Source organism: Arabidopsis lyrata (assembly GCF_000004255.2).
Source record: "Arabidopsis lyrata subsp. lyrata unplaced genomic scaffold ARALYscaffold_3, whole genome shotgun sequence".
Classification (NCBI taxonomy): Eukaryota; Viridiplantae; Streptophyta; class Magnoliopsida; order Brassicales; family Brassicaceae; genus Arabidopsis; species Arabidopsis lyrata.
In genome coordinates this window covers 14,076,982-14,102,242 of record NW_003302553.1, presented here as the reverse complement: position 1 = coordinate 14,102,242, position 25,261 = coordinate 14,076,982, and the positions used below count along the sequence as shown (strand labels likewise).

The following is a 25,261-nucleotide window of genomic DNA, read 5'->3' as shown; positions in this document are numbered from 1 at the left end:
TCTCTCTATCTCTCTTTTTTTTTTTTTTTTTTTAATTGTAAGAACCCACTAAAGAACCTTCCAATGGAGATGCTCGAATTGTGCGGCTGCTAGCTCTGGTGAAACCGATAACCCCGGAGCTATGCCTCCTCTATGCTCATGCTTTGATTTTGTTTGTGTTTGTTGTGTACCACCCGAGGTTGTTGGATTTTCTCCCATCATGTTTTTCTTATTCCCTTTGTGAATAAGACAACATTAGAACATCGTTAAGGTCGATGGTGCCTTGGTCTCAGCCAAGAAGTGGTGGTGGATTTGCCTTGCTCGTCATTTTTTTTTTTGGGTTTCATCGGATCTTCATAGCAGTTCTAGATCAAGTTCGTGAAAGTATGTTTGGTCGCTTTTGACAAGTTTGCTCATCAATTTTTGTTCGATGTTAGTGATTCTGCTTTGTTTTGTTCTCTTGAGTTTTTGGTGCATAATGTGTGACAAGGTTTCGATTTGTGGTTTTGTTCATTCGGATGAGAATTCTTCACTAAGCAGCCCTCTACTAGTCGTTATCTGCGTTTAATCTGATATGTGGTTTTGGCTCCAAGGCAAAGCAGCGTGTTTGATTTTCAGGTCTTCTCTTGGAAGGACTTAACCCATCTCTTGTTTGTAGGTAGTCAAGATCAGGTCTACGAGTGTCTGGGGGTAAGACTTGTTGATCCTATTTGGAAAATATTCAGTCGTTCTCTCAAGGTTTATCCTTGAACCCTTGTCTTCTCTAGTGTTTTGATTTCTCGGGGTGGTCGTTGTGGAGTTGTTTCTGGTTATGTTTGCGTTGTTGTCACGCGTTTGTTTCTTCCTTTATTGTTCTAGCTACGAGTTTGAGTTCTACCGTCGTTCGGGTTCCCTCGCCTCCCAGAAGCTTCCTAGTTCTGGGCTCTCTGTCGTTTTTCTTTTGTTCCAGCTTTGGCTTTACCGAATTCTATAAAAAGTTTGAGTTATGATGTTCATTTTAGTATATCAGTTTTAATGCTTTGATCCATTTTCTTTACCTTTAATTTTTAATTTTGCTCCAATTTCTTTGTTTTCCTTGTTTTCTTCTTTTGGGCGTTACCTTCCAAAGATTTCTTTATTTTGTTTGGGATTATATTTCTCTCTTTTGGGCTTTAGCTTGCGGAGATTTTTTCATTTTCTTTCAGCTTAGTTTATTGTACCTTAAATCCTTCTGATTAATCAATCAAGGAGAAGACGAAAAAAAATTATTTGGAGGTCTGCCACCATATGCGCCACCTAAAACTTCAAGAGCATTTTTGAAAATATAGGGGATATATTTGAAAAATGCTATTGTAAAAGGGGATGTTGTTGTTACCCTAGAGCTTTTAAATTATGACATAACATAAGCCGTTCCTATTGGCTATTGATATAATCTTGTTACTGATATTTTAAAATATGACTCACTTGATTACAAACAATTACTTGCATTGTATTAGTCACTATATATCTATGAAATCGTAGAACCAATAGAACGACAAACTCAATAGAAATGACTTTTTATTAAACACCAATAAATGATTATTTGCTAGATGAATAAAGTTCCTCTAATTTAGTTAGTAATCTATACTATTAATTGGGAAGCATTAGATAATAAATAATCTTATAAAGGGTAAAGAATTACAAAGAATGCCATTAGGAATTTTGCATTCAAAGAGTAAAAAAAGAAACACGTAGAAGGGTAAAACAATAATTTGAAAGGAAGTAACCCGCAGATCTTGGGCTACTGGACCGAATAAACACGCAGATCCTGGGGTTCTTTGGCGGGTCGACACGCGGATCATGGGCTCGATCCTTTGCTTGATCCGGCCGGTTGAGATTTTGGCAATCTGAACAAAATTAATTGGAAACCAAAAATGACATTTACGAATTTAAAGATATTACCAAAACAAACGTATCCCTTTAATTTCGAATACAAAATAAGGATAGATAGTAATAGTAACAATAATTCGTTTCAAAAATATCCAAACTTGAAGGTTGTTTTCAATCTTTTCGAATTCAGTTAATATATTTTCCAAATATAACAATAACTATATATTCTATACCTCTCAAATCAAGTATATACCTTAAAACTTTATTTAAAAAATGGATTTGCAAATATATTCTTTTGATCTAATAGGTTTAACCCTAGCCGACCTCTTTTCCCTATAAATATAGAATGACTAATACCATTTTCCATACTCATTAAGCTTTCAAACGACCCCTAACCTTTTGCTACTTCTTTTTTAAAAATGACTGCAAAAGACCAATCTTGCTATTTCAACATTGCTACTTCGTTTCTCATTTCTAACAATGGATGAAATCTTATATCACCAATCTTGCTAACATCAAACCTTTCAAGACAAGATGCAGAATCCAAGTAAAAATCGTTCATTCGTGTAAAGGTGATTAATGCATATCAAACAATGGTAGAATTTTTAATACTTTGCATCTCTTATTTAGTACTTTCATTTTAACATACTAGAGAAAAACAAAGTTTTCTATATTAAGTAACCCACAATTAGACTCAATAACAGTAGGTAAATATGCAAATCTAATAAACAAAGTGTATAAATTATGATCTCACTAAGACACTAACCTTCAACCAATAGATTTTTGAATAGCTCCAATGACAAAACGTGATAGCCTCCTCCACATTTTTAGGTTACTCGCAATTTATACTTGACCTGAATACATTCCATGTTTAAATTTTTGGTAATAGCTATTGTTTTCTAATAATCGTATCAGTTTTTCTTCTTTGTTTATCCTTTTCTTCCATTAACATCATTATATTTGAAATATATATATAGAAGCTAAATTAAATAGAACTCTTTTCAGCTAACATAAATATACTGTAAAAAATTGATGGGTTTAAAAAAAAAAATAGCTCGGTAAACTGGAATTTTAATGTTCATCTTGCTTCTGTAGCTAACGAGAAAAACTACACGAAATCAAATTCGTATTAGTTGATTTAATTCAGTGAAAACAAAAATTTGGATATTCAATTGACAATAGTTACCCGTAGAAGATCTGGTGTTTCTTGACAATCCTTGGACAAGGATATCTATTCAAACATAAAAATTCACAGATTGGGAATTGAGGCAGTAAAACTATAGATCTGATTCGATAACAACCTTACCTCTTTAAAGAATTCACGATTTGCAACACTGTATAAACGGAGACGAAATAGCTGTCGCAATTGATTCTTCGATCGAGCCATGTTCTTACTTTTGTTCGGTGGGTTTTTTTTTTTTTTGTTTTTTAAGATGAGACAACGATTATTCTTTTCGACATTTTTTTTTCTCTGAATTTTATTGATATAAGACAACATACATCAACAAGAGTACATAAAGATATCTTACAAAATTAAGCGGCCCATTAAAAGTCCAGTCGATGATACGTTAAGGAAGAAGAAGAGATATCTTCACTCAGACACGTGTTAGGCATTAAGAAGCAACAAGGACAATAACGATTGTTCTAAAATAAAAAATAAATCTGTCCAAATAAATAAATTAAAATTCATTAATATACTAAATATCAATTTATTTAAACGAAAATATTAAATGGGTGAAGGAAGCTTTATAATTGGGTCAACATTAACATTATATTCCGTCCACAAAAAAATATCTCGGCTTGATTATTGTGCCAGTAAATTATATTTCCGTAAAAATGTTTGAGAATTACCGAATAGTAATTTATAAACAATTATATTGCATTACCAACTATTTAATTTATAAATTTTAAAATATTATATTCTTTCAATTTTTAACATTTGTATAATAACTTTTAGACACATAACTTCTCCAACTGTTCAAATTATTTCTTATGCACCAATCTATATATTTTTAAAAAAACACATATAAAATTACTTAAATCTGACGCTAATTTATTTTTAAAACTCTCAACTTTCAATTCTAAATTTAAAACTAATCAAATAGAAAACACAAACTTATGCACCAAACTATTTTTAAAACACAAAACATAATTCTACAATTATTATGCTAAGTTTAGGGTATCTATACTATTATATAATTCACTAACCAACAAAATAATATATTAATACAAACTTTATGCAAAGACATTCATTAAAAAATTTTCCCCGCACGAATGTGCGGGTCAGGATCTAGTTTAATTTTAAAGGGGAAATTTCAAAAAAAAAAAAAAACCCCAAATATTTTTAATTTGGATGTTTAATACCTAATATTTTTGGTTGGAATAAAATATCTCATTCAAATATTATTGGTCTAAACACATTATTTAAATTATTTGTGGATTGGAACCCGTGATTTAACAGCCGTTAACTGGTGTTACATAATCATTTAACGATGTTAAATCATAACTTGACATATTTAAATATATAGAGACTAATATATACTTAATTGAAAAGATTGCTCTTCGCATAACATTTTTTTTTTTTTCGTCCTTCAAAATTAATATATGCATGGAAAAATCTTACTCCAAAATTTTGTTATCCCACCTAACCTTCTAGATAGTATTTACAATAAGCATGAAAGGATATAACAAAAATTGACTGTGTCAAAGAAAAAAAGCAAGGTTTCTTGGCCACGTCTGAAAATGCGGAAAAGGCTATCGGAATAATATTATAGCCAAACAACACGTTTGCACCCTGGGTCTAAAGTAAGTTCTCAGTAGTTTCTACGTAGTACTCCTTTATGCTACTTACTCTTATTCAGTGTAGAGTTTTGTCTTTTTCCCTCTGTCGGCAGAGAATAGAAGAAGGATCCTTAACAAGTATCAATAGTGGACGACTTTTCCGTCCAAATAATAATAACAACATATATACATAACAATCTAAATACTTTTAACCAAAAAAAAACACATAACAATCTCATATGGGGAAAATTAAAAATAAAGGATATCTACTTAAAAATTTGTCTATATACACCTTTTTTGTGAGATTGTCAGTTTGGACGATTTTACCCATCCACCCTAATTTACATGTTTAAAAAAAAAATAATCATAAAAATAGGTAGATATACAAGAGTAGAGGTGATTTGAAGTGAAATTTTTTAGATTTGGTTTAAAAAAGTTGATTTTTTTATAGATAAAGTTTCATCTAATTTTGGTAGAACACGTATTCTAGAGTTCTGCGAAATTCAGAGTGTGTATTCTGCATTTTTGTACATGTTCTACATATTTTAGACTAGATTTTTGTTCTGAAAATTTTAGAAATCCGAAAATCATATATCTAAAATATTCAGAACATGCATTCTACGTTTTGCTCTATGTTCTAAATTTTTTTGAATAGCCGTTCTAATAATTTCTACATCTTCTGCCATCGTTAGAAATTGTAATCTTCGTTTAGAATGTAAATTCTACGGTATTGTAGATTTCGTTTTCTGTAATTTTTAGAATGCTCTAACTATAGAAAGTAAATTTTCAGAAAAATAAACTAAATATTTATTGTAGATTATGTTTTAAATGAATATTTATTGTTTAAATTACGATCTACAAGATGTAAAAGTTGTTGTCTACGTTTTTTAGACAAAGATAAAAACCTAAAACGTTTTCTAAACCCTAAGCTAAGCCACCACTTTCGATTTTTTTGCTATATCCTGCGTTTTTCCTTCAAATTCATTTTTTGTTTTTGCAACGATTTGTGTGGAGATTGTATGACAAGAAAAAGTGGAGACTTATTATTGATGGAAAAAAACGTGGGAGATTGTTGCATTACCAAAAAACTTGCAAAAGCATGTAAGAAAACTTACAAAAATTCTGAAGAATTCTTTTTAAAAAAAAAAACATATAAAACATCAAGAACTAAACAAATGACCATTGGATCCAGTTTTCCTTACAATTTATTTTTTCCCACGTAAGTATAATCTAACCATATGCAATTCATTTTTTGGAATACAAACATAAGTATCATAATTTTATTTCAAAAAATTCATCTATTACTCAAGAATTTAGGTTATGATAACAAGCCAACAACTGTTGTGATCGGAGATTAACCACTTTGGTGACTACCAAATAAACACTTCAACATAATGTTTTTTGTTATCTGTTTATTTTATTTTTTAATCATGAACATGTTACCAATTATATATATTCTTTATCCAATATTTTTCAACTGTCGTCTTACCACTATTTTAAATTCCTAACCTCACTCTAATGTCATCATGATCGGCAAACATAAACTTCCTACAATGCTTAAACGTTAAAACGTTTGTCCATAGTCTAATTCTTAATTACATATTTTAATATCACACGTCTATATCATACTTTATCCATGGAAACAAATATATATATATATATATATATATATATATATATATATAGTAATGTAAATGTATCTCTGAATAAGTAATTAGTTATTAATCAATAGCTAGGTTTTTGTAAATAAATTAGGAAGGCTTTTTTTAATGAAATTTGAGAGAAAATGAGGGTAAAATTGGATTTTGATTTTTAAAAAATCTATTTGACCAATCTACAAAAAAAGGGGATATATAGACAAATTTTTAAGTAGTTATCCTTTTATTCCAATTTTTTGCCATATACTTTGATTCATATTTGGTTACAATGAATCTAACAACGGACTAAAAGGCCCCGACGCAACACGTGTATTAAAACTCTGATACTTATCTTCTTACTACTTTGTTTCTATTATGATAAATTTCCTTTAACTTTACTTTTGATAAAATATTGCCTTCTTTTTATTCTACTACGGAGTAATTTTTTGACTTTTCTCATTCCCTATCCTCTTCAATTTCTATAAATAGAGGGCATGCAGCGTAACATTTTACTCATCACTTACTTAACATACTAAGAGAGTTATTAGAACTTGAAAACAAATGGCTTCCAAGGCGTTGATTCTGTTAGGGCTCTTCGCAGTTCTTTTCGTCGTCTCCGAAGTGTCTGCCGCAAGGCAGTCGGGTACGTCAAATTATTTAATACGTTTCAGTACTCTACTTAAAATAAACTAAGTTATTTTTATCTTTTTAAGATATATGTTCGTGAGGCTAATTAATCAAATTTTAGCTAACGTACCATTTGATAAATTTATCCAACTATTTATCAAAACATACTTCACCTAAGTGATGTGGAAGCCCTAGTAAGTTTTGTGTAAACTGTGTTTCGAACGTATATATAAAAACTAAAGTTTCGAGTTTATGTACCTATTTAAGAAAAGAATTTAAGCTGGGAAACAAAATTGAAATCAGGAAGAGGAATTCATATTTGATGTTCTTAAAAATATATTTGAAATTAAATAACGTGTTTTTTTTTGGGCAGGCATGGTGAAGCCAGAGAGTGAGGAAACTGTGCAACCTGAAGGCTATGGCCATGGCCACGGAGGACATGGTGGCCACGGACATGGAGGACAGAAAGGAGGAGGGGGCCACGGACTTGACGGATACGGAGGTGGACAATACGGAGGAGGAGGCCACGGACACTACGGAGGAGGAGGAGGAGGCCACGGACACTACGGAGGAGGAGGAGGAGGCCACAGACACTACGGAGGTGGAGGACACCACGGAGGAGGAGGCCACGGGCTTAACGACGAACCTGTTCAGACTCAGCCGGGTGTTTAAAACCATATCATATATTCACCACCATGCATGATTGCATCTATATATACACTTATGTATTATGTGTATGCCTAAAAATAAACCATGGTGAGTTTGTAATGCAGTTCCTTCAGAAATGTGTGGAATAATGTTTGATAATATTAATATAATGTCTCTCAGTTTGTTTGCATTATAAAATGGTTTGTAGGTTTCTTGATTCATATTCTTCGGGTTGGATGGTAAACTGGCTAGGGACTTTTTTTAAAAAAGATACTACCAAAAAGCTAGAGACTATCGAGGTTTTGCATACACCAATACTTACAAAGTTCATAAAACATACGAAAATTCCATGGAGAATCTTAGTATAAGAATTGATTTGCAGTTCACTAAATCAAATCTGCAAGTCTCACTGTCTCTTTCACATAGGTGAAGATAAAACATAGGGATTTTGGTCTAATGTGTCATTCACTGTAACAAAACTTATACAAATTGCCACAAAAAGTTTTCCTTTCTCAATGTGCCATTTCTCCACTTTATGGCAGGCAGACAAAGACGAAAATACCCTCAGACGAAAATATCTAAATATCAGATATTTGGTGGACAAAACTTTAAAACAACATATTTCGAAAAATTTTGGTAGACAAAAAATATAATCTACATTTGAAATAACAGATTGTGATGATATTTGGTGGACAACAAATATTGTCCACATTTGAAACAATAGACTTCAAAAAAATTTGGTGGACAAGAATTCGAAACGGCATACTTCGAAAATTTTGGTAGACAAGAAATGTTGTCCATATTTGAAACATAGATTGAGAAGATATTTGGAGGACAACAAATATTATCCACATTTAAAACAAACAGACTTCAAAGAAATTCGGTGGACAAAAATTCGAAACGGCATACTTCGAAAATTTTGGTAGACAAGAAATGTTGTCCACATTTGAAACAATAGATTGAGAATATATCTGGAGGACAACAAATATTGTCCACATTTGAAACAAACAGACTTCAAAGAAATTTGGTGGACAAGAATTGGAAACGGCATACTTCAAAAATTTTGGTAGACAAGAAATGTTGTCCACATGTATCTTCTTCCTTCTCAGATTTAGATTCGCTCCCACTTTCCAAACCAGATTCAGACCCAGATTTTCTATCTCGCTAAATCGCCAACGATGTATTCCTAGATCGAAAACGTGAAGAACTCTTATATCTAGGGAGATTGAGCTTCATTTTTTAGAAGAAAGAAAAAGAGAGAGAGATGAGAGAGAAAGGAGAAGAATGGAGATTGAACCAAAAAGCCTTCTCTCTAAAGGGTAAATTGGACTTTGCAAGTTGGGTTAGAAATTGGATTGTGGCACAATTGAAAAGGATTTGTGGGTTGTGGCAATTTTGGTAAGAAATGCTACAGTGTGTGGCACATTTCTTAGATTTCTCTAAAACATATATTCTTTTCATTACGCGGAGGTGGCCAGGTGGGTACGATATTTTGCCGATTCTCTCACAAGATGTTAAGATGATTTTGAATTCTTCATACCCAGAAATCCCTTCAATTACTGGACCTTCACCTTTTCTTAAAGTGACACCAAGAACTTACATTAATGCCTCGATCAAATATAGAAGAGAAAAGTCGATTGAGAGGGACGAATGGAAGACAAACTTTTTTAGAACAAAAACTTAATAGTTAATCAACTAGTGCTATTTTGGAAGTTTATGGAGTGTGTAATATAATTATCTATAAAACTTGTTTTAGTGTTATTTTGAAGAATTTCTCTTAAATAAACTAATTATTCATATTTAATATTTAATTAAAGTTTATAGTGCTATTTGTGAAACTTTTTAAATATAGTGCTATTTTTGGAAGAAAAACTTATTTTAGTGCTATTTTAATCAATTTTCCTTTTTTACAAACTAATTACAGTAATACAAAATTAGGATTTAACAAGTGTGGTCAACTAATAATCATTTTATTTGGAAAATTTAAGGGCATATATTTATTAATTCTATAGTTTTACTTTTAACAAAATATGTAGTTAAGATATTATTCATGCTTTTACTTTTTTTTTTAGTTTACTCTACTTTTTTGAATTTTTTTACCCAATTTTTTTCCCAAAAATTGCAAATAATCGTTATTAAGTTGTAATCTTATTTTGAAATCTTGGTTAGAAACGTTGATTTTGAAATTTTGGTTACTAATTTTGTGGAGAAAAAGAAAAAAAAAATGTTTTACAACTTCTGTTCAATATATATATATATATATATATATATATGTTTTACAATTATTATATTGTTTTCTAGTTTGAGTTTTTTCAATACCCCTTTTCAAAAATGCCCCCTTTGAGAGTCCATTTTTAAATTTGCCCTCTTTTAATTTTTAATGACCATTTTACCCTTATTTGAAACAAAATTAGGTCCACAAAATACAAAATATTTTTTGGCGGGAAAAGTGATCCGCAATTTTCCCGCCAAAACACTTGTAAAAACCTTTAAAATACCTTGTAAAATTTTCCCGTAAAAATTTTTCCCGCCAAAAAATTTTCCGCCAAAATTTTTTTTTTGCGGGAAAAGTGATTCCGCAATTTTTTTGGCGGGAAAAATTTACAAGGTATTTTAAAGGTTTTACGGAGTATTTACAAGTGTTTTGTAAGGTTTTACAAGGTACTTATAAGGTTTTATAAGGTATTTATAACTTGTAAAACCTTATAAAAAACTTGTAAAACCTTATAACTTGTAAACGCTTATAAAATAGCTTGTAAAATCTTATAATATCTTATAAATACCTTATAAATACGTTGTAAAACCTTATAAATACCCTGTAAAAAACCTTTAAAATACCTTGTAAATTTTTCCCGCCAAAAATTTTTCCGCCAAAAAAATTACGGAATCACTTTTCCCGCAAAAAAAAAATTTTGGCGGGAAAAAATTTTACGGGAAAATTTTATAAGATATTTTAAAGGTTTTATAAGCTTTTACAAGTGTTTTGGCGGGAAAAATTGCAGGATCACTTTTCCCGCCAAAAAATATTTTGTATTTTGTAGACCTAATTTTGTTATATTTCTTTATATATTTGTGATATCTTTTATTAAAAGAAAGGTAATTTAGTCATTTTGTACATAAAAAGGGGTATTTTTAAAAATGGACAGTCAAATGGGGCATTTTTGAAAAGGGGTATTGAAAAAAGGGTATTTTTGTGAGTCTCCCTTTTTAAATGACGATAATGTTGAGTTTTAATGATGTTTTTATTTTTGTTGAATTAGAGTATTTTATTTTTAATCGCTTTGATACTCGTAAATGTTAGCACGACTAAAGTTTGTTTGGAAGGAAGGTATCATGTGCAACATGAATCTGCAAATTACTGTAGTGATTTGAGAGCTACAGATACAAAACTACGGAATCCCATGATAGCTAAGCTGGAACATAGAATCCTAAAGACAATGAAAACACGAAGCTGTCAACAAACCACAAATGCATACTATGTAGCCAATTATGGAAAACAATGGGTTCGAACCACGACAATGATGGCAGTTGTACCCTGATATGGAATGATGAATTTAGATAGGATGTTTTTGATAAGTATACATACAGTCGGCGTGTTTGAAAATTCTCACGTGGATGAAGCTGGAGCAACATATTCAATGCTTATATTTTCCTATATATTCTACAAAAAATAGAAAACAAAATTCTATATAATTTAGAATTTCTTTTTTAAAAAGGAAAATAAATCTTTAAATAAAGAAATTGAATATTGTTAAGATTACATCTGATAAAATTGAATATTAAGGTTAAGATTACGTCTACAAATTTTAGAACATACATTCTAATTAGTTTAGAATGCTTTATACATAAGTGAATAGATTACCCTAGTTTATTTTCCCACTTTGACGTCTCTTCTTTTGTTCCTTATTTTTTCTTCTCCTCGTTTCGTTCTCCTTATCTGGATATACAAGCTCCAAAGAATTGAAGAAATCCAAAAAACTACCGATAGAGAAAATCAAAGAAGAAGTTTCCGTCAAAGAATTGAAAAAGTTAACGTAAAAAAAAAATCAAACAAGAAGAAGATTTGGAATTATCTAGGCAAAAAAATTTGGTAAGTAAATAAATATTGTTTTTGCCCTATATTTTCTCCAAATAGTTTTTAGAAAGAAATCTAATTAATTTTGGAATTTTTTTATAGTTTAGCAAGATTTTAAAAAACTAGGAATAAAATGGGATTTTAATTATATTAAAGCATATATGACCAATATTAAAGCATATATATAATCAATTATGAATATAGAATGCATAAATAGACAATAATAAAATTATTTATCCTTTATATCCAAATTTCCCAAAAATAAATCTAATCATAAATCGGAGAAACGGCGATAAATTGAGGATCAAGCCAAACCAAGCACTGATATGAACGGTCAAGATTAAAACTTGACTGTCGTTGTTGCTAATTTCTGAATAATGATTATTGGGTTGATTATGAAATTGGATTTTTAGGTTTCGAATACACTAATCTTACTTTACCTAGCAAACACACCTTTATTTCACGAATCATCATACGACATCATCAAAGCATAAGAAGAAATGCCTCCAAAGCATTAAATCGTCGAAATATAAAAAACATTAACACATTGTCCGTATATGTAATTTGTTGTTAATGATGTAGCTTGATAAGCACCTTGCCTGAATTCCATGATTCATATTTATCATTAGTAAAATACCAAAAAAAAAAAGATTTTAAGCAGAACCATTATTCATTAACTAGATTATAATATCAATATTCCAACACAACCATCGATGATGATGATTCACGAAGAAGAAGAGATGCCGTTACAACATTTGATCATTAGAAGATCCAAAGAAATTAATCAAAACACCTTCCTTGAATTCCATTATTCATATTATCATTAGTACATAGGCAAACATGCACGATTTAATTTATGATACCTTATTATCAGTATGCATTATTCATTATTCATAACAATATCAAATTAAGAACACAACAACATAAATTATGAAAAAAGATAACCAAGTATCTCGAATTCCATGAGATTAAGTGACAATTGAAGAATTCCAGTTTCTTCAGGACCAGAGAGCTCAACTTCACGGTAAAAATCAACCCCTTTAACTGTTGGCAACAATGTGACTCCCCTCCCAACGAAATAGGTGCCAGCTGAATTCGTTTTGAAAACATCTACATATAAAGATTCTGCTGGAAAATTCTTATCTTGAAAGATTTGTAGATCTTCATTGAACTCAGGATCTCCTTCGGTTGGTACAACCTTTGTTTCATATCTATCGTTTTCATTTGTCCAAGCTTCAACCTTGTATTGATATGGGCGACCATTGGTGACTCCGATTGTACCAATGATTTTCACAAGTAGCTTCACATCTTCACTTGTGATTATTGTTTTTTTCCCTCGCATTTTTCTTCTTTTCAAATAATAAATTTGAGTAGAATAATATTTGTGATTGATGTATCAACTTATATACACCTCAGTATTTTATTTTGTGTTTTTTTTCTCTCACTAATTCACGAAATTTGACATTTTTCCATATGTATGTATGTTAAAATGCACGTGTTTCACGTCGTAATTCTTTGTTTATAAACGAGAAAAACAGATCCTAAATCATGAGTAATAAATGTTGTTTGAATAAAATTGTAGAATTTTTCTTAATACTATTTCAAATAATAGAAACCATTGAATAAAGAAACCAAAATATTTTTTTCAAAGATATTAAATTCAGAGATTTATTTCTATATGATATCTATTTTGGTCATAGTTCTTAATATGATATTTGACTACTATTAAAAAACCTAACCCAATATACTCAAAACTATTTAAAATGCATTAAATGCCGTTGAACAAAATTTAAAATCTTATGGTTCAAGTTGGAAACTACTAAGATAGCTATAAAATGGAAAGAAGTTAGGGAAATGGATGTGGTCGAATAAAAAAAAAGTTGTGAAAATGCATGCAATTTGTTATTTAGGAAATTATATTTTAAGAAAAGAAAAGAAAATGCCTAAAATACTCTTCGACCCATACGACTCTTTCTTATTGGAACTTATGCATGTTTCGAACATACATTTTGAGGTTAGAATGGATATACCTAAGGTTCATTTCCGAGATTGATTTCCGATTGTAAAACATGTTGCGGATTCAAATATTTGTCGCGTTTTGTGAATTCATACAGTGAATATACAATTGTACGTGGAAGCAATCGCTATGGTAGATGTCTTTTAATTTAATTAAAAGCTTAAAAGATGGTAAGATTCCGATATCGTCGTTGCATGTATATTAGTTAAAAGTAAGAATGATTGTGTAGTGGAAGTGGTATCTCCATTGTATAAGAAAGAGCCAATAGGTCACTAATCCAAAAATTGTAAGCAGTTAACTAGAACATGTTGTAAGCAATTAACAAGAAAAAAAAACTAGAATCTAACCCAAAAAATAAAATAATAAAAAAATAAAAAATTAACTAGAACATATTCCATGGGTTAGATTGAATCGTTTTAGGTTGCTTCTTTTAGGTATTGTTGTGGTCTGTGAGGCTTGAATTGATGGAGGTGGCTTTGTTTGTGGTTTTTGAAATTGGATCTTTGCTCTACCTCTCCTTTGAATCCTCTTGCTGGTTAGGGGTTACGATTTGCTCTAGGTTCGTTCTTGGTGTGAGCCATTTTGATGGTATTTTGCTGCTGAGTCACCTACTAGCCTCTCTTTAAGTTTCCTTTGGAAGTTTTGGAGTTAGTTCTAGTCGAAGCAGTGGATTCGTTCTCTAGTTATACTCTTGCGAGGACGTCGTCAGTTTTACGTCTGTAGGTGGCTGAAGCTGGTTCGACGAGTGTCCGCGTGTAAGAATTATTGAGCTTTCGTGGTTTGTCTCCAGTCGATTTCAAGGTTTTGCCTTGACCCTAGTGTTCCTTGCTCTCTCTGATTTGCTGGTGAGGTGTGTTGGTGGTTGTATTTGTGTCTCTGGTCGCGTTAGATTCTTATTTTCCTCCCTGCCGGTTTGCTTCTGGTTTGTCTTCGGTGTGAAGTCTATCTGGTCTTATTAGTGCTTCTGGCTTTTACAGGTTCTATAGGGAAGCTTTGTGAGTGTCTCTCGTGCCTTTGTTCAATTATAGTGCTTAAATTGCTCTTTCTCCATGACGTTTGTTTTCTCTTTAAATTTTTGTTTTTATGTTTGGTTTTAATTAGTTTCTCTGTATGTTAGGGCTTTGTTTCCCTCTTTTAGGCAAATGTATCTGGGGACATTCATATTGTCCGCCCGCATATGTATTTCATCTTGTAACGATCTCTTGGTTTATTAATAAAACTTCAGATGACAAAAAAAGAACATATTCCATGGTAACAAAGACGTATATTATTCTATTTTCTTAAACACCCACGTTTTGGTTTATTCCGGTTTGGTTGAATTCCCACTGATCATGCTGATTTCAGGAAGCCCCTCAGGGATCTCTGCGAAGAATTGGTATGCCGTTTCTTCTATCTCAATCAGAATTGTAGATTATTAGTGTCTGTCTGATACGAAAGGTTAAGTCTTTACAAAAGAGTGTTTGTATTGAGCAAGACAATTTGGTTTTGATTTTGAAGCAGTAATAGATTGGATTGTCTGGTTTCATCAGCGTGTTTCAGGTGGAATCATTCTTGCACCAGAAGGGATCAATGGAAGTATCTGTGGGATTCGTGAATCAGTGGAGAGAGTGTTGGCATTTATACAGAGAGATATCCGATTGAATGGTTTGAGGCAAGTGGAGACACCTGTGAGTCCCGAGCAAGAAGCAATCCACCATGGACATAGCAGTAGCACTCCTCTTGCAACTGGTGAAGATGCTCCCTTTAGATGGGAAACTCAAGAAAGAGGTACACAATAGTCTTTGAAGTTGAGACTGGAGGAGTTTTGTGGATTGTCAAGAGTTGTTCACTTTTTGTTATGTCTGTGCAGATTGTTACGCTTGGCATGCCTAGTGTCTCGCCAATTGAAAGAGTGTGAGCCCCGAAGAATGGAACGAACTGATCAGTGATCCAGAAACTGTGAGGCCTCTTTTTACTATCTTGTTTAAATCTTGTGGTAGATAGATCAACGATATCAGATCTTTGACATTGTGATACAAGACTATGGTTAGGATGATTAGGGTAGGCTTAGGACGTTTTCATATTTTCCTTTTTACGTTTAAGTGTTTTCTTTTATGCATTAGGGTTATGATTAAGTTGTATGGAAACCTATATAAGGGTCTATTATGATCAATTAGAAATTAAGCTCCAACAATTAACCTAATTCTCTAGAAAGAGGCTTGGATTAAAAGGAAGCTTTTGCTTAAAAAACTTTGGTCCATAACACATTGTCAAGGTACTTTTGTGTTTCAAGTAGTGATCGATGTGCGCAATACCTATGAGACTAGAATTGGGAAGTTTAAAGGAGCTGTGGATCCATGTACCACAGCTTTCAGAAATTTCCCATCTTGGGTGGAGAATCAATTTGCATTGAAGCAAGAATGCAATGAAACACAAGCAAAGGTGGACAAAGAGGATTTTTCTGAGATCATCCATAAAGAAGAAAAGCTGAAAAACCAAAGACGCTGCCACGAATTGCTATGTATTGCACTGGAGGAATCAGATGTGAGAAAGCTTCAAGCTTCCTTCTTAGCCAAGGTTTCGAAGAGGTAATCTAATATAACATCTAACCATTGAGCTGTTGGTTCCAAAGGTACTTAAAGATCAAAGCATTTTTGTTATCATGTGTATCATCTGAAAGGTGGGATATTAAAGTACCTTGAAGAAGTCCCTAAAACAGAGAGCTTGTGGGAAGTTGAATGCTTTGTGTTTGACAAGCGTGTATCTGTGGAACATGGTCTAGCACAAGGAACACATAAACTCTGCTATGGATGCAAGCAACCTATAAGTGATGAAGTCATAGAAGCTTCAGAGTACGAGTATGGAGTTTCTTGTCCTTACTGTTACTCCGAAAAATCCGAAGAGGAGAAAGAAAGGGCAAGAGCGAGGCAGACACAGTTTGAGGAATGGGGTGTAATTGGTGGTCCGGACAAAGGTCGTCGACCCGTCACAAAATAGTCCAAGGAAGAAGAGCAATGCAAAGCTTGGTTCTTCAATATAGAATGATGATGTTGTTTTATTCTTCTAGAAATCAAATGCTGCATTGTTACATCAAAGAGTTTAAACGCTAATCATGAGGACAATGATCTTGATTTTTAAGAGTAAAACGGCGCGTTGTTTAAGTGTTGATAAGTAGAACGGCATGGAGTGTAAAAGTGACGTTTGACTAGGTCTAGAAGCTCTTGTAATGTCAACAATTCCTCAAAATTAACTAGAAGCTCTCTTACTGTACCGCATGGAAGGCACCCAATCCATTATTGGTTCTTCTTAGGGCTTGTTTACCCTCTCGTCCGCCAGTTCTATTTCTGACTGCAATCTTCTCAAATTCAAAAACTTGGGACAGATTGCCTCCTCAGTCAGCTTATGTTCCTTGGTTTAAATCAGTTTAGTTCTACCAAGAATCCCCAAACTCAAGGGATGGAGAATGAATCCATCCAAGACTTCTCTGTTCCGCGGTCTTGGAAACTAAATCATACCTCTTCTTTGAGTTCCTCCTTCGCTCACACCACACTTTATCATCCAAGACTTATCATTTTCGTTGCTTTGGAGTTTGGAGATAAGAAACAAAGCTCACACCACGATTTGATATTCCAAGCATCCGTCTACAGGATCTGAAAGAGAGGAATACTAGACCATACTTAATCTTCTAAATCAGGCCAAGCATGCACGATATTTTTAAGAACAAAAACGGAAAAGGAAGCAGAAAAGGAAATGAATATATAAGAGAGAAGGAAGCAATTAAATACTCTCTTCAACAAAACCTTCACATAAAACTGTATATACCGTATAACTTAATTAACTAACAAAATATCCGCTGTAGCACATTGGCTAAAGCAAATCTTCTAGTAAATACCAGATCAGAATTCTGGGTACTAAGCTCGGTAGCGGAAATTTTTTTTTTTGGTTATTTTTATTAATGACTCGGTTGGGTCGTGTGTTGGATCGGATAAAACAGTTATTCTGATTCGCCAAGTATAAAACGCTTTGCTATAGAATGTGCAAGAGATTAGATCATATGAATTCGGAAAACATTGCTATCTTTGTATCTTGTAAGCCAAGTGAAGATAGGTAGTTCTCATGATAGCTATGTTTTGTTTGCGATTTTAGTACCAAATAAATTCTTAGATTAACAAAAGACCTGCTGAAACACATTGTCTAATGCAACTATTCTAGTTTAATACTGACTGAATCCGAGTTTTGGGTTCAAAACCCGGTAGTGGAAAAAAATCTTTTTTGTTCGCCAAGTATACGATGTTTTGCTATAGAATGTGTAAGAGATCATAGGTATTTGGAAAGCTTTGCTATTCCTCATATCGTTCTTTATTCTCAGCCATTGCTTGATTAATAGCATCAATCTATATGTAGCTTTTGTATTGATTTATAGTTTGTGTCCTCTGATCCTCTCAGCCATTACTTGAATGTTATGGTTTGATTATCTGATTAATTTTGGAAAATGTTCTAGTGTTTGATATAAAACAGAATCCTCAAACACGACGCACAAGTTCCATCTCCAAATTCTTTTTTTATGGCTGTATAATTTTGTTATATCCCCAAGACTTTTGAAAGAATGGATTAGAAGATGGAAATATAGGCGGAACTATCTTCTTCATCAATCTGTTTATGTCTTAAACCTCTTAAAAAAACCAAGCTCTATTAATTATGTCAATGTGTAGTTAATAAAAAAAGGGAAAATTAGACCCAGTACCACTTTTCTCAGAAAGTTTAGACCCAGTACCACTTTCACAGCCCACTTATTATCCATACTATATTTGTCATCTGAAAAGACGATTCTACCCTCCAACTTTCTGAGACAAGATCCTACGGTTGATGGGACAACTTTCTGCCGTCCTTTTTCTCTCTCCTGGCGCATTGGTAACCGGTTTCGTCCCTCTGGCTGGTAAAACAAAGTTGTCCCCGAGTAAATCCAGATCTTCGTCATCGGCTCTCTGGAAGAATAAAATAAAGATCAAGTTGTCCCCGAGTTAATCCAGATATCTGGCTAGTAAAACCACATCATCTGGCGATGGATAATTAAGAGATGTTGTCCCCGAGTAAATCCAGATCTCTGCAGACTGGTAAAACCATATCATCTGAGATTCATGATAATAGAGCAAGCTGATGAAATCGGGGACAAGATCTAGACGCAACAGAGAATTTTCAATCGGGGACAAGATCTGTAGACATCCATTTAATGCAGCCGCTCCCTGTTTCCCAACCGGCGTCTCACTGTAGCTCCTTTCCCTGACACATTCCTGACGCACAGAGAAGGGCAAAATCGTCCAAGAGTTGCCACACTAACACCAAAAGTGGTATGAATGCTAAATCCATTTCAAATGTGGTACATTTGCTAGGCTTTTCCCAAAATATGGTACATTTGGCAAAATTCCCTAAAAAAATATGATTATAAGACAAATCTTAATTTCTCGCAACTCTCAGTTGCAGATTCAGCATCTCTAAATGTGACAAAACTATAAGTTGCAGATTCAGCATCTCTAAATGTGACAAAACTATAACCCTCTGATCGTCCCTCCCGTTTTTATTACATATCATATTAACATGGATGTTCGAAGAAGCTACTCAAACCTTCGTTTCTTGTTTTCCAAGGCGAACCTCCAACGTATATCTTTGCATCTTTGTAAAGAATTTTTCCAAATCTCAAGTTTGTAATAAAACATTCACATACACCTAAATATATATATTTTGATAACCGTTTGTTCGTCTTTGATCTCGCCCCTACATTGTGAACCAAGCCCTAGAGACATTGATATGTATGAATGAGTTTTTGGCGTATGGAGGTGAAGGAAACTTCGAAGTTGAAGGCAACAAGTTGAAATCACTCTATGTTTAGATGAAGATTCTAAGTCACATTCTGGCTCCATTGATGTATTGCGTTTTTAGCGTCTTTTGTCATTTGTCTAGTATTCGTTTTGAATCGTTTGTCGCATCTTTGTTCGTATTTTGTGTCTTTTTGATCGCATCTTGAGTCTTGTACAGGTTTAGGAAGCTATGTTGGAGTTAGAGGCTTTTCTTGTCAAAAACAGGTGTTAAGAGAAGAAACGGGAAAATAGTGATTCAAGACAACTCCGCTAGAGAATGACATCGAGCAAACCTCATCGCGATGCCCCAATTCCGATTTTCCTGCCCAAGCCTGCTGATGAATGACATCAGACAAATCTCATCGGGCAACTCCTTGATGCCTAGTTCAGGTTTTTTTTAACCGGATTTATCTTTTATTTTCTGTAATTGGGTATGAAAACCCAAAGACCTAATTTTTCACGACACGTTTCTTTTCTGCAATTTTTATGAGAGCTCCTTTGTAAACTAGTACTCTGGATTAGAGATTCATCTTCTTTAACAAATTGGAGAATATTTCTAAACCCTACTTCATTTCTATTCAATTGAATCATGTTTTCTTTTACATCTGTTTGTGTTATTTCTTTTGCAATGAGTGAGTAGTCTTCCAATTGGGTTTAGGGTTCTAAGTCGAAAGTCAATGAATTAGTGAATAGATTGTCATTAGGAATTCTCCATCTTTAGGTTCTTATATATACGTGTTCTTAATACTAGAATAGGATTGAGCACCTTGTTTTAGAATATAATTTTTTCTATGCATCAAAAGTGTTCGATAGAATGCCTGAACTAATGTAAATTAAGCAATGTGACGCATTGTGAACCAACTCGTTAATGCGAATTTGATTAGGAAACTACAAATGAGAGTTTAGTAGTTGGGTAGTCAAATTTGGTGATTAATTTATTGAGAGAGAGTTAGTCTAGATTTGTGTTCATGTTTGAGAATGGTTTTTCATAACTGAATTTATTGTTTCGTTTATCCTGCTAGTCATTGTGTTTTGAAATACCCTATACCCCAATGCCTTTAATTTATAAGTTTAATCGTCTATTTATTTGCATTTTTATTTTACAAATTTTAAAACCAAACAAAACAACCTTTCGCTCTAGATAAGAACTGAGTCTCAAAATTTTTTAGCGTACCATTGGTTCTTGTGGATCAACCTCGAATATCCCTGATTCTGTTTCTTCTTGCTGCTTCTGTATGTTTGCTACCGTTTTCGTCATTCCATGGCCGCTTAGTGTTGGGATCTGAGAGTGTATCGCGAAGACGAAGGTTGTGGAGAAAGACGAAACGTTGCCGTTTGGAGAATCTTTGAACCGGATCTTCTCGGTATAGAAGACTACCTTGCGGTTAAGTGAGCAATCAAGTTGGCTTATGTTCTTTTATTTTTGATTTTTGATTTTTTGTATGAATGTAAAATTCTATTCATAAAAAAAAAAAAACGTTTTTTAAATGAATGCAACATTAATAGTTGTTATAAGGGTCATATAAATGTAAAACCATAGAGGAGTAGATAATGTAAGATTTGGTAATAGAAATATGAGAATTAGGTAAGTAGGAAAGAGAAAGAAATTAAAACCATACATGTCCTTCTTATTTTGTTTAATTTACACAATATGCCACTACCAAAAACACTGTTCAATACGAGATACTGTACATGTGATACTGTTCATTAACCTCATACACGTGATACTGTTCATTAACCTCCTCACAAAACTATTCATTTGAATTCGGGAACACTATTTACCACCGGATTATATAAAATATTTTGTAATTTGATTGGATAACTATTTGATTAACATTTTAACTAGTATAGTATCGCGATAGATTCGGATAACTATTTGATTAACATGTTAACTAGTATACTATCTCGATAAATTCATATATTATTTGTTAAATGTATATTTATTGTGTTAAACCATTTAATATCATACAAATTAATAAAAAAATATCAATTTAATATTATTAATTTTTTATTATTTTTAATAAAAATTATTATAAGAGATTATTTATAATGATAGTCATAACAATAATATATATTAACGGACTACACATACTTGTAACGTGCTAAGATATTAAATACATCATTTTATAACAAGTTACCTATATTTTAACTGATAAAATACTTATTTATTCTTTATTTAGTTCGGTAACTAGTATATAGTACAATATTATACTTGTTAATCGTTGAGTTATAACTTATCGTGTCCATTGATGTTTCTCTTGACGTGATATTCCACATATCATCTTCACCACCATCATCAGTAATATCTTCCCCGCCACTGTTACGAGCTCACCCTGAAATTGGAAACACCACCACTTACAAACTACTTTTACCAGTAAGAATTAACTACTATTTTACCAAATATTGAAACCACTACTCGTCTTGGAATTGAAAACAGTTCACCTTGATCTTCATTTTCGCTGAATCGAAATTACTATTAATGATCCCACCAAAGGAGACAAATCGATTTATTGACTATGGAGGAAATGAGATCTAACATACCATCAATGGCAACATAGGCATGACACATGCAATTTTTCTTCATCGTCGAATCCAAACCACCATCGTACACAAGTTAATCTCACAACTCTTCGATTTTGCTTCTCAAACCAGTTTCTGTGTGTTTTTGCGATGAAATGTGTATTGTGTCTGTGTGTTTGAATTTGCATTTAGATGTGTGTTTGTGTGTTGTGTTTTTCGTATGTTTGAATTACGTTTGAGCGTGCGTGTTTTGTTTGTTTTGTGTTAACGACCATTTTAAAAAATATATATTTTTGTGATGGAATGTGTTTTGTGTGTTAGAATTTGTGTTTAGATATGTGTTTTTGTGTTTTTGGGTTTGAATTACCATTTGAGCGTGTTTTGTATGTCTTATATTATGTGCTTTTACTACCATATCTAATAAGAGTTGATGAGCTCAACCCGCTAAGCATGTAAAATAAATGCAGAACAAGCCAGACCAGAGGACTGGTCTGTCTCATTTTTGGAAAAACGAGAGGGAGAACAAATAAAGCACACCTTATTCATATTGGCTAGTGAATGGTCTCTCCGGGGCTTTTGTTCTTTAAAGCTTAAGGATCCCTTCCTTCTCTTGAAAGAAAAAAAAAAAAAAGATTATCAATAACAAGGAGAGAGTTTGACGTAGTGTGAATAAACACAAATTATAAACTAACCCAATTCAAAAGTACACAATGTATGTTTCCTTACATATTGTCCAAGAATACAGTTATAAAAATGGATTATTTGACTAACTTATAACCCAGTGGCGTTCTCTAAAAACAATATAGTTATTTATAGAACTTTTATGTGTTTTAAACAAATATGAGCTACTAGAGTGCGTACCTTTCAAAGAGATTTAAACAACTCCTTTCAGTTTCTCTACAATGCTTATGCCCTCCTCAGCCCCGGCCCAATATATTTGGGAGCCTTAGGGCAAAAAAATTTTTTTTAGCCTATTATTATATATAAAAAAAAAAATTTACCTATTTTCAAAAAAAAATTACAGATTCTTTACAGTAAAAATTGTTCTATTAAAATTTTGGGCCTTTTTATATTTTTTTTATAAAGAATTAAGCCTCTTGAAATATAATTCTCATACTAATAATTTTTTTTAAAAATATTTGGGCCTTTTTTCTATGTAAAATTTTTATTAAAAAAAAAAACCTTAGGCCGTCGCACCTCCGCCCATCCATGTGAGCCGGGGCTGCCCCTCCTGCAATTTACATATAAACTGAATACTTATACATACGATTATTAAAACATAACCCACTAAGATTTTCCTACAAGAATAAGAGCTTTGTAAGTAGTGAAATACCTGATGAAAAAAAAAAAAAAGTAGTGAAATACCATAAGTGATGTCAGTGAATGCAAAACGCCAAAAAACGTATTCAGATTCAGTAGACCACTCAACATATAACATGAGAAAAACAAACACATATACGCACAATATCATTAACTGAGGAAACGGAAAAACTTATACACTACCAAGAAAAGTTTAAGGCTGAAATTTGATAAGAAAACACCCAAACACAATACAAACTCACAACATAAAATGATACCTGAACTTGATTTCTTGCATAATCATACGATAACACTGCAATAGATTTAGAAATGCAACTCCAGCGATGAAATAATGATCAAAATAGAAAAATAGATGTCACAAGACAATTATAGTGAAAAGAACAAACAATAGATGTCACAAGAAATCACTAGAGTTCTTCTTGATCTTGTAACTTAACGATGAACAAGACAATTATAGTGAAAATTAGCAACATGAACCATCAAAAAACTTATAACAGGTTCGTCTCATGATGATGAATAAGACAAAGAAACGAGAAATCATTACAAATTTCTACATCGCTAATTTTCCTATTTCGCTACTTTTGTTTGAAGTAAAGAAACCTAAAAATTGAGAAAAGAAATTATACTTCTGTTTCGGTGACAAACAGATTCCCCAATTGCGATCTCGTCCGTTGGATCCACCACTATGATCGATCTTCTTCACCGGAGAAAGAAGAGATGTCGAGAGAATTTTGAATTTTGATCGGAACGTTAACGGATTTGAATCGGAGAATTCAAAAAGAGAAGACCGTTCGAAAAACGATTTAATTTGCAAAGGAGTCGTGAATTAGGGATTGCTACTAGAGAGAAAGAAAACATCTTTATTTATACTGTTAAATGATTGGATTTGTGAATACGAAAATACCCTTGCTTAATCTTCTAGATCATTGAGGTTTAGACGAGAATACCTAAAATACCCTTGTTAATTTACTTTTTTTTTTTTTGTCATCCCCTTGTTAATTTACTTATACCCGTTATAACTTAGGAATTCAAATTGACTTCTTGACATAATAATCAAATAAGCATTACGCTCTCACGGTTTGTATAGTCATCTACGGTTTAGTGATTTCAGTTTGTCTTGTAATTTTAAAAAATCCTTTTATATTTTTAAATAATTGAGAATTAGAAACAAAATATGTAATTTTGATCTTTTATAATTTTATTAGTATTCTGAAAAATCCTTTTAAAAAATATTAAAATCTCTTTAAACATTATTAAATAATTAACACACTCATAGTCTTTTTTTATTCTAACTCCAATTTTTTTTTTTTTTTTTAGTGGACTATACTTTGCACACTTCATAGTCTTCTTTGTTTGTTTTTTTTTTAAAAAACTTCTATAAATTAAGAATCATAGCATGCTGCCAGAAAAAAAAAACAGAGCCCAAATGGGCAAAACTCTGATACACACGCAACGTGGAAAAATGGTCTATTTCTCCACGACAATTATGACATCATAACAGATAGAGCCCAAACTTTAACTTCGGTCCAAATGTCCATAAAATAAAAAATCTATTCCTATTTCCCCTCCCATTGAAAGTTTCATAGTTTAATGTCCTCGAGTCAATAGTTCGAGAGCTAAAACCCCACAGAACTGGGTTTAATCGGTTTACAAACTAAACCTGATAAAAAACCACACAAATTCAATTAAACCAAAACTAAAACCTGACCCAATTCAAAAATCCGACCCAATCTAAAACCCAACCATAAGTCATCTAATTTATTCTTCTTCTTCTTCACCGAATCATTTTAATGGCTTCACCACTTGTCGAAATCGAATTTATTTTTAAAATTATAAGCAAAAAATAGTATAAAATTAACATAAAAAGACGAAACAGAGATCTATCGTTCAGCTTCTTTTCATTATCATCGTCATCAATTCGAATATGAAATATGCACTTCACGAGAAGAAGCTTTTTTAATAATGGAGAATCCAA

General features: G+C 32.4%; 2 protein-coding genes, 1 long non-coding RNA gene and 1 pseudogene across 3 annotated transcripts; 2 read left to right on the top strand and 2 right to left on the bottom strand.

Annotated features, from left to right (window-relative positions):
* Nucleotides 1-1,618: 1,618 nt before the first annotated feature.
* On the bottom strand, nt 1,619-3,733 carry LOC110229953. The gene is made up of 3 exons (XR_002333231.1): nt 3,134-3,733; nt 2,594-2,681; nt 1,619-1,844 (listed from the first exon to the last, which is right to left on the bottom strand). It is a non-coding gene; the product is annotated as an uncharacterized LOC110229953 (long non-coding RNA).
* A 3,032-nt stretch (nt 3,734-6,765) lies between these two features.
* LOC110229952 (cold and drought-regulated protein CORA-like) lies at nt 6,766-7,704 on the top strand. The gene is made up of 2 exons (XM_021031208.1): nt 6,766-6,888; nt 7,246-7,704. Exons 1-2 carry the CDS (start codon nt 6,807-6,809, stop codon nt 7,542-7,544), a joined length of 381 nt encoding a protein of 126 aa, XP_020886867.1. The 5' UTR covers nt 6,766-6,806; the 3' UTR covers nt 7,545-7,704.
* Nucleotides 7,705-12,444: 4,740 nt separating this feature from the next.
* Nucleotides 12,445-13,163, bottom strand: LOC110229951. Its single transcript, XM_021031207.1, has one exon. It carries the CDS (start codon nt 12,935-12,937, stop codon nt 12,524-12,526), a length of 414 nt encoding a protein of 137 aa, XP_020886866.1. The 5' UTR covers nt 12,938-13,163; the 3' UTR covers nt 12,445-12,523.
* Nucleotides 13,164-15,889: 2,726 nt separating this feature from the next.
* Nucleotides 15,890-17,228, top strand: LOC110229950 (annotated as a pseudogene).
* The last annotated feature ends 8,033 nt before the right edge of the window (nt 17,229-25,261 follow it).

What these genes read in the sequence shown, in the direction of transcription:
- LOC110229951 (XM_021031207.1), bottom strand. Translation starts at nt 12,937, where the DNA reads ATGCGAGGGAAAAAAACAATAATCACAAGTGAAGATGTGAAGCTACTT.
- LOC110229952 (XM_021031208.1), top strand. Translation starts at nt 6,807, where the DNA reads ATGGCTTCCAAGGCGTTGATTCTGTTAGGGCTCTTCGCAGTTCTTTTC. An exon ending in GTCTGCCGCAAGGCAGTCGG is followed by an intron (nt 6,889 to 7,245) that starts GTACGTCAAATT and finishes TTTTTTGGGCAG; the next exon opens with GCATGGTGAAGCCAGAGAGT.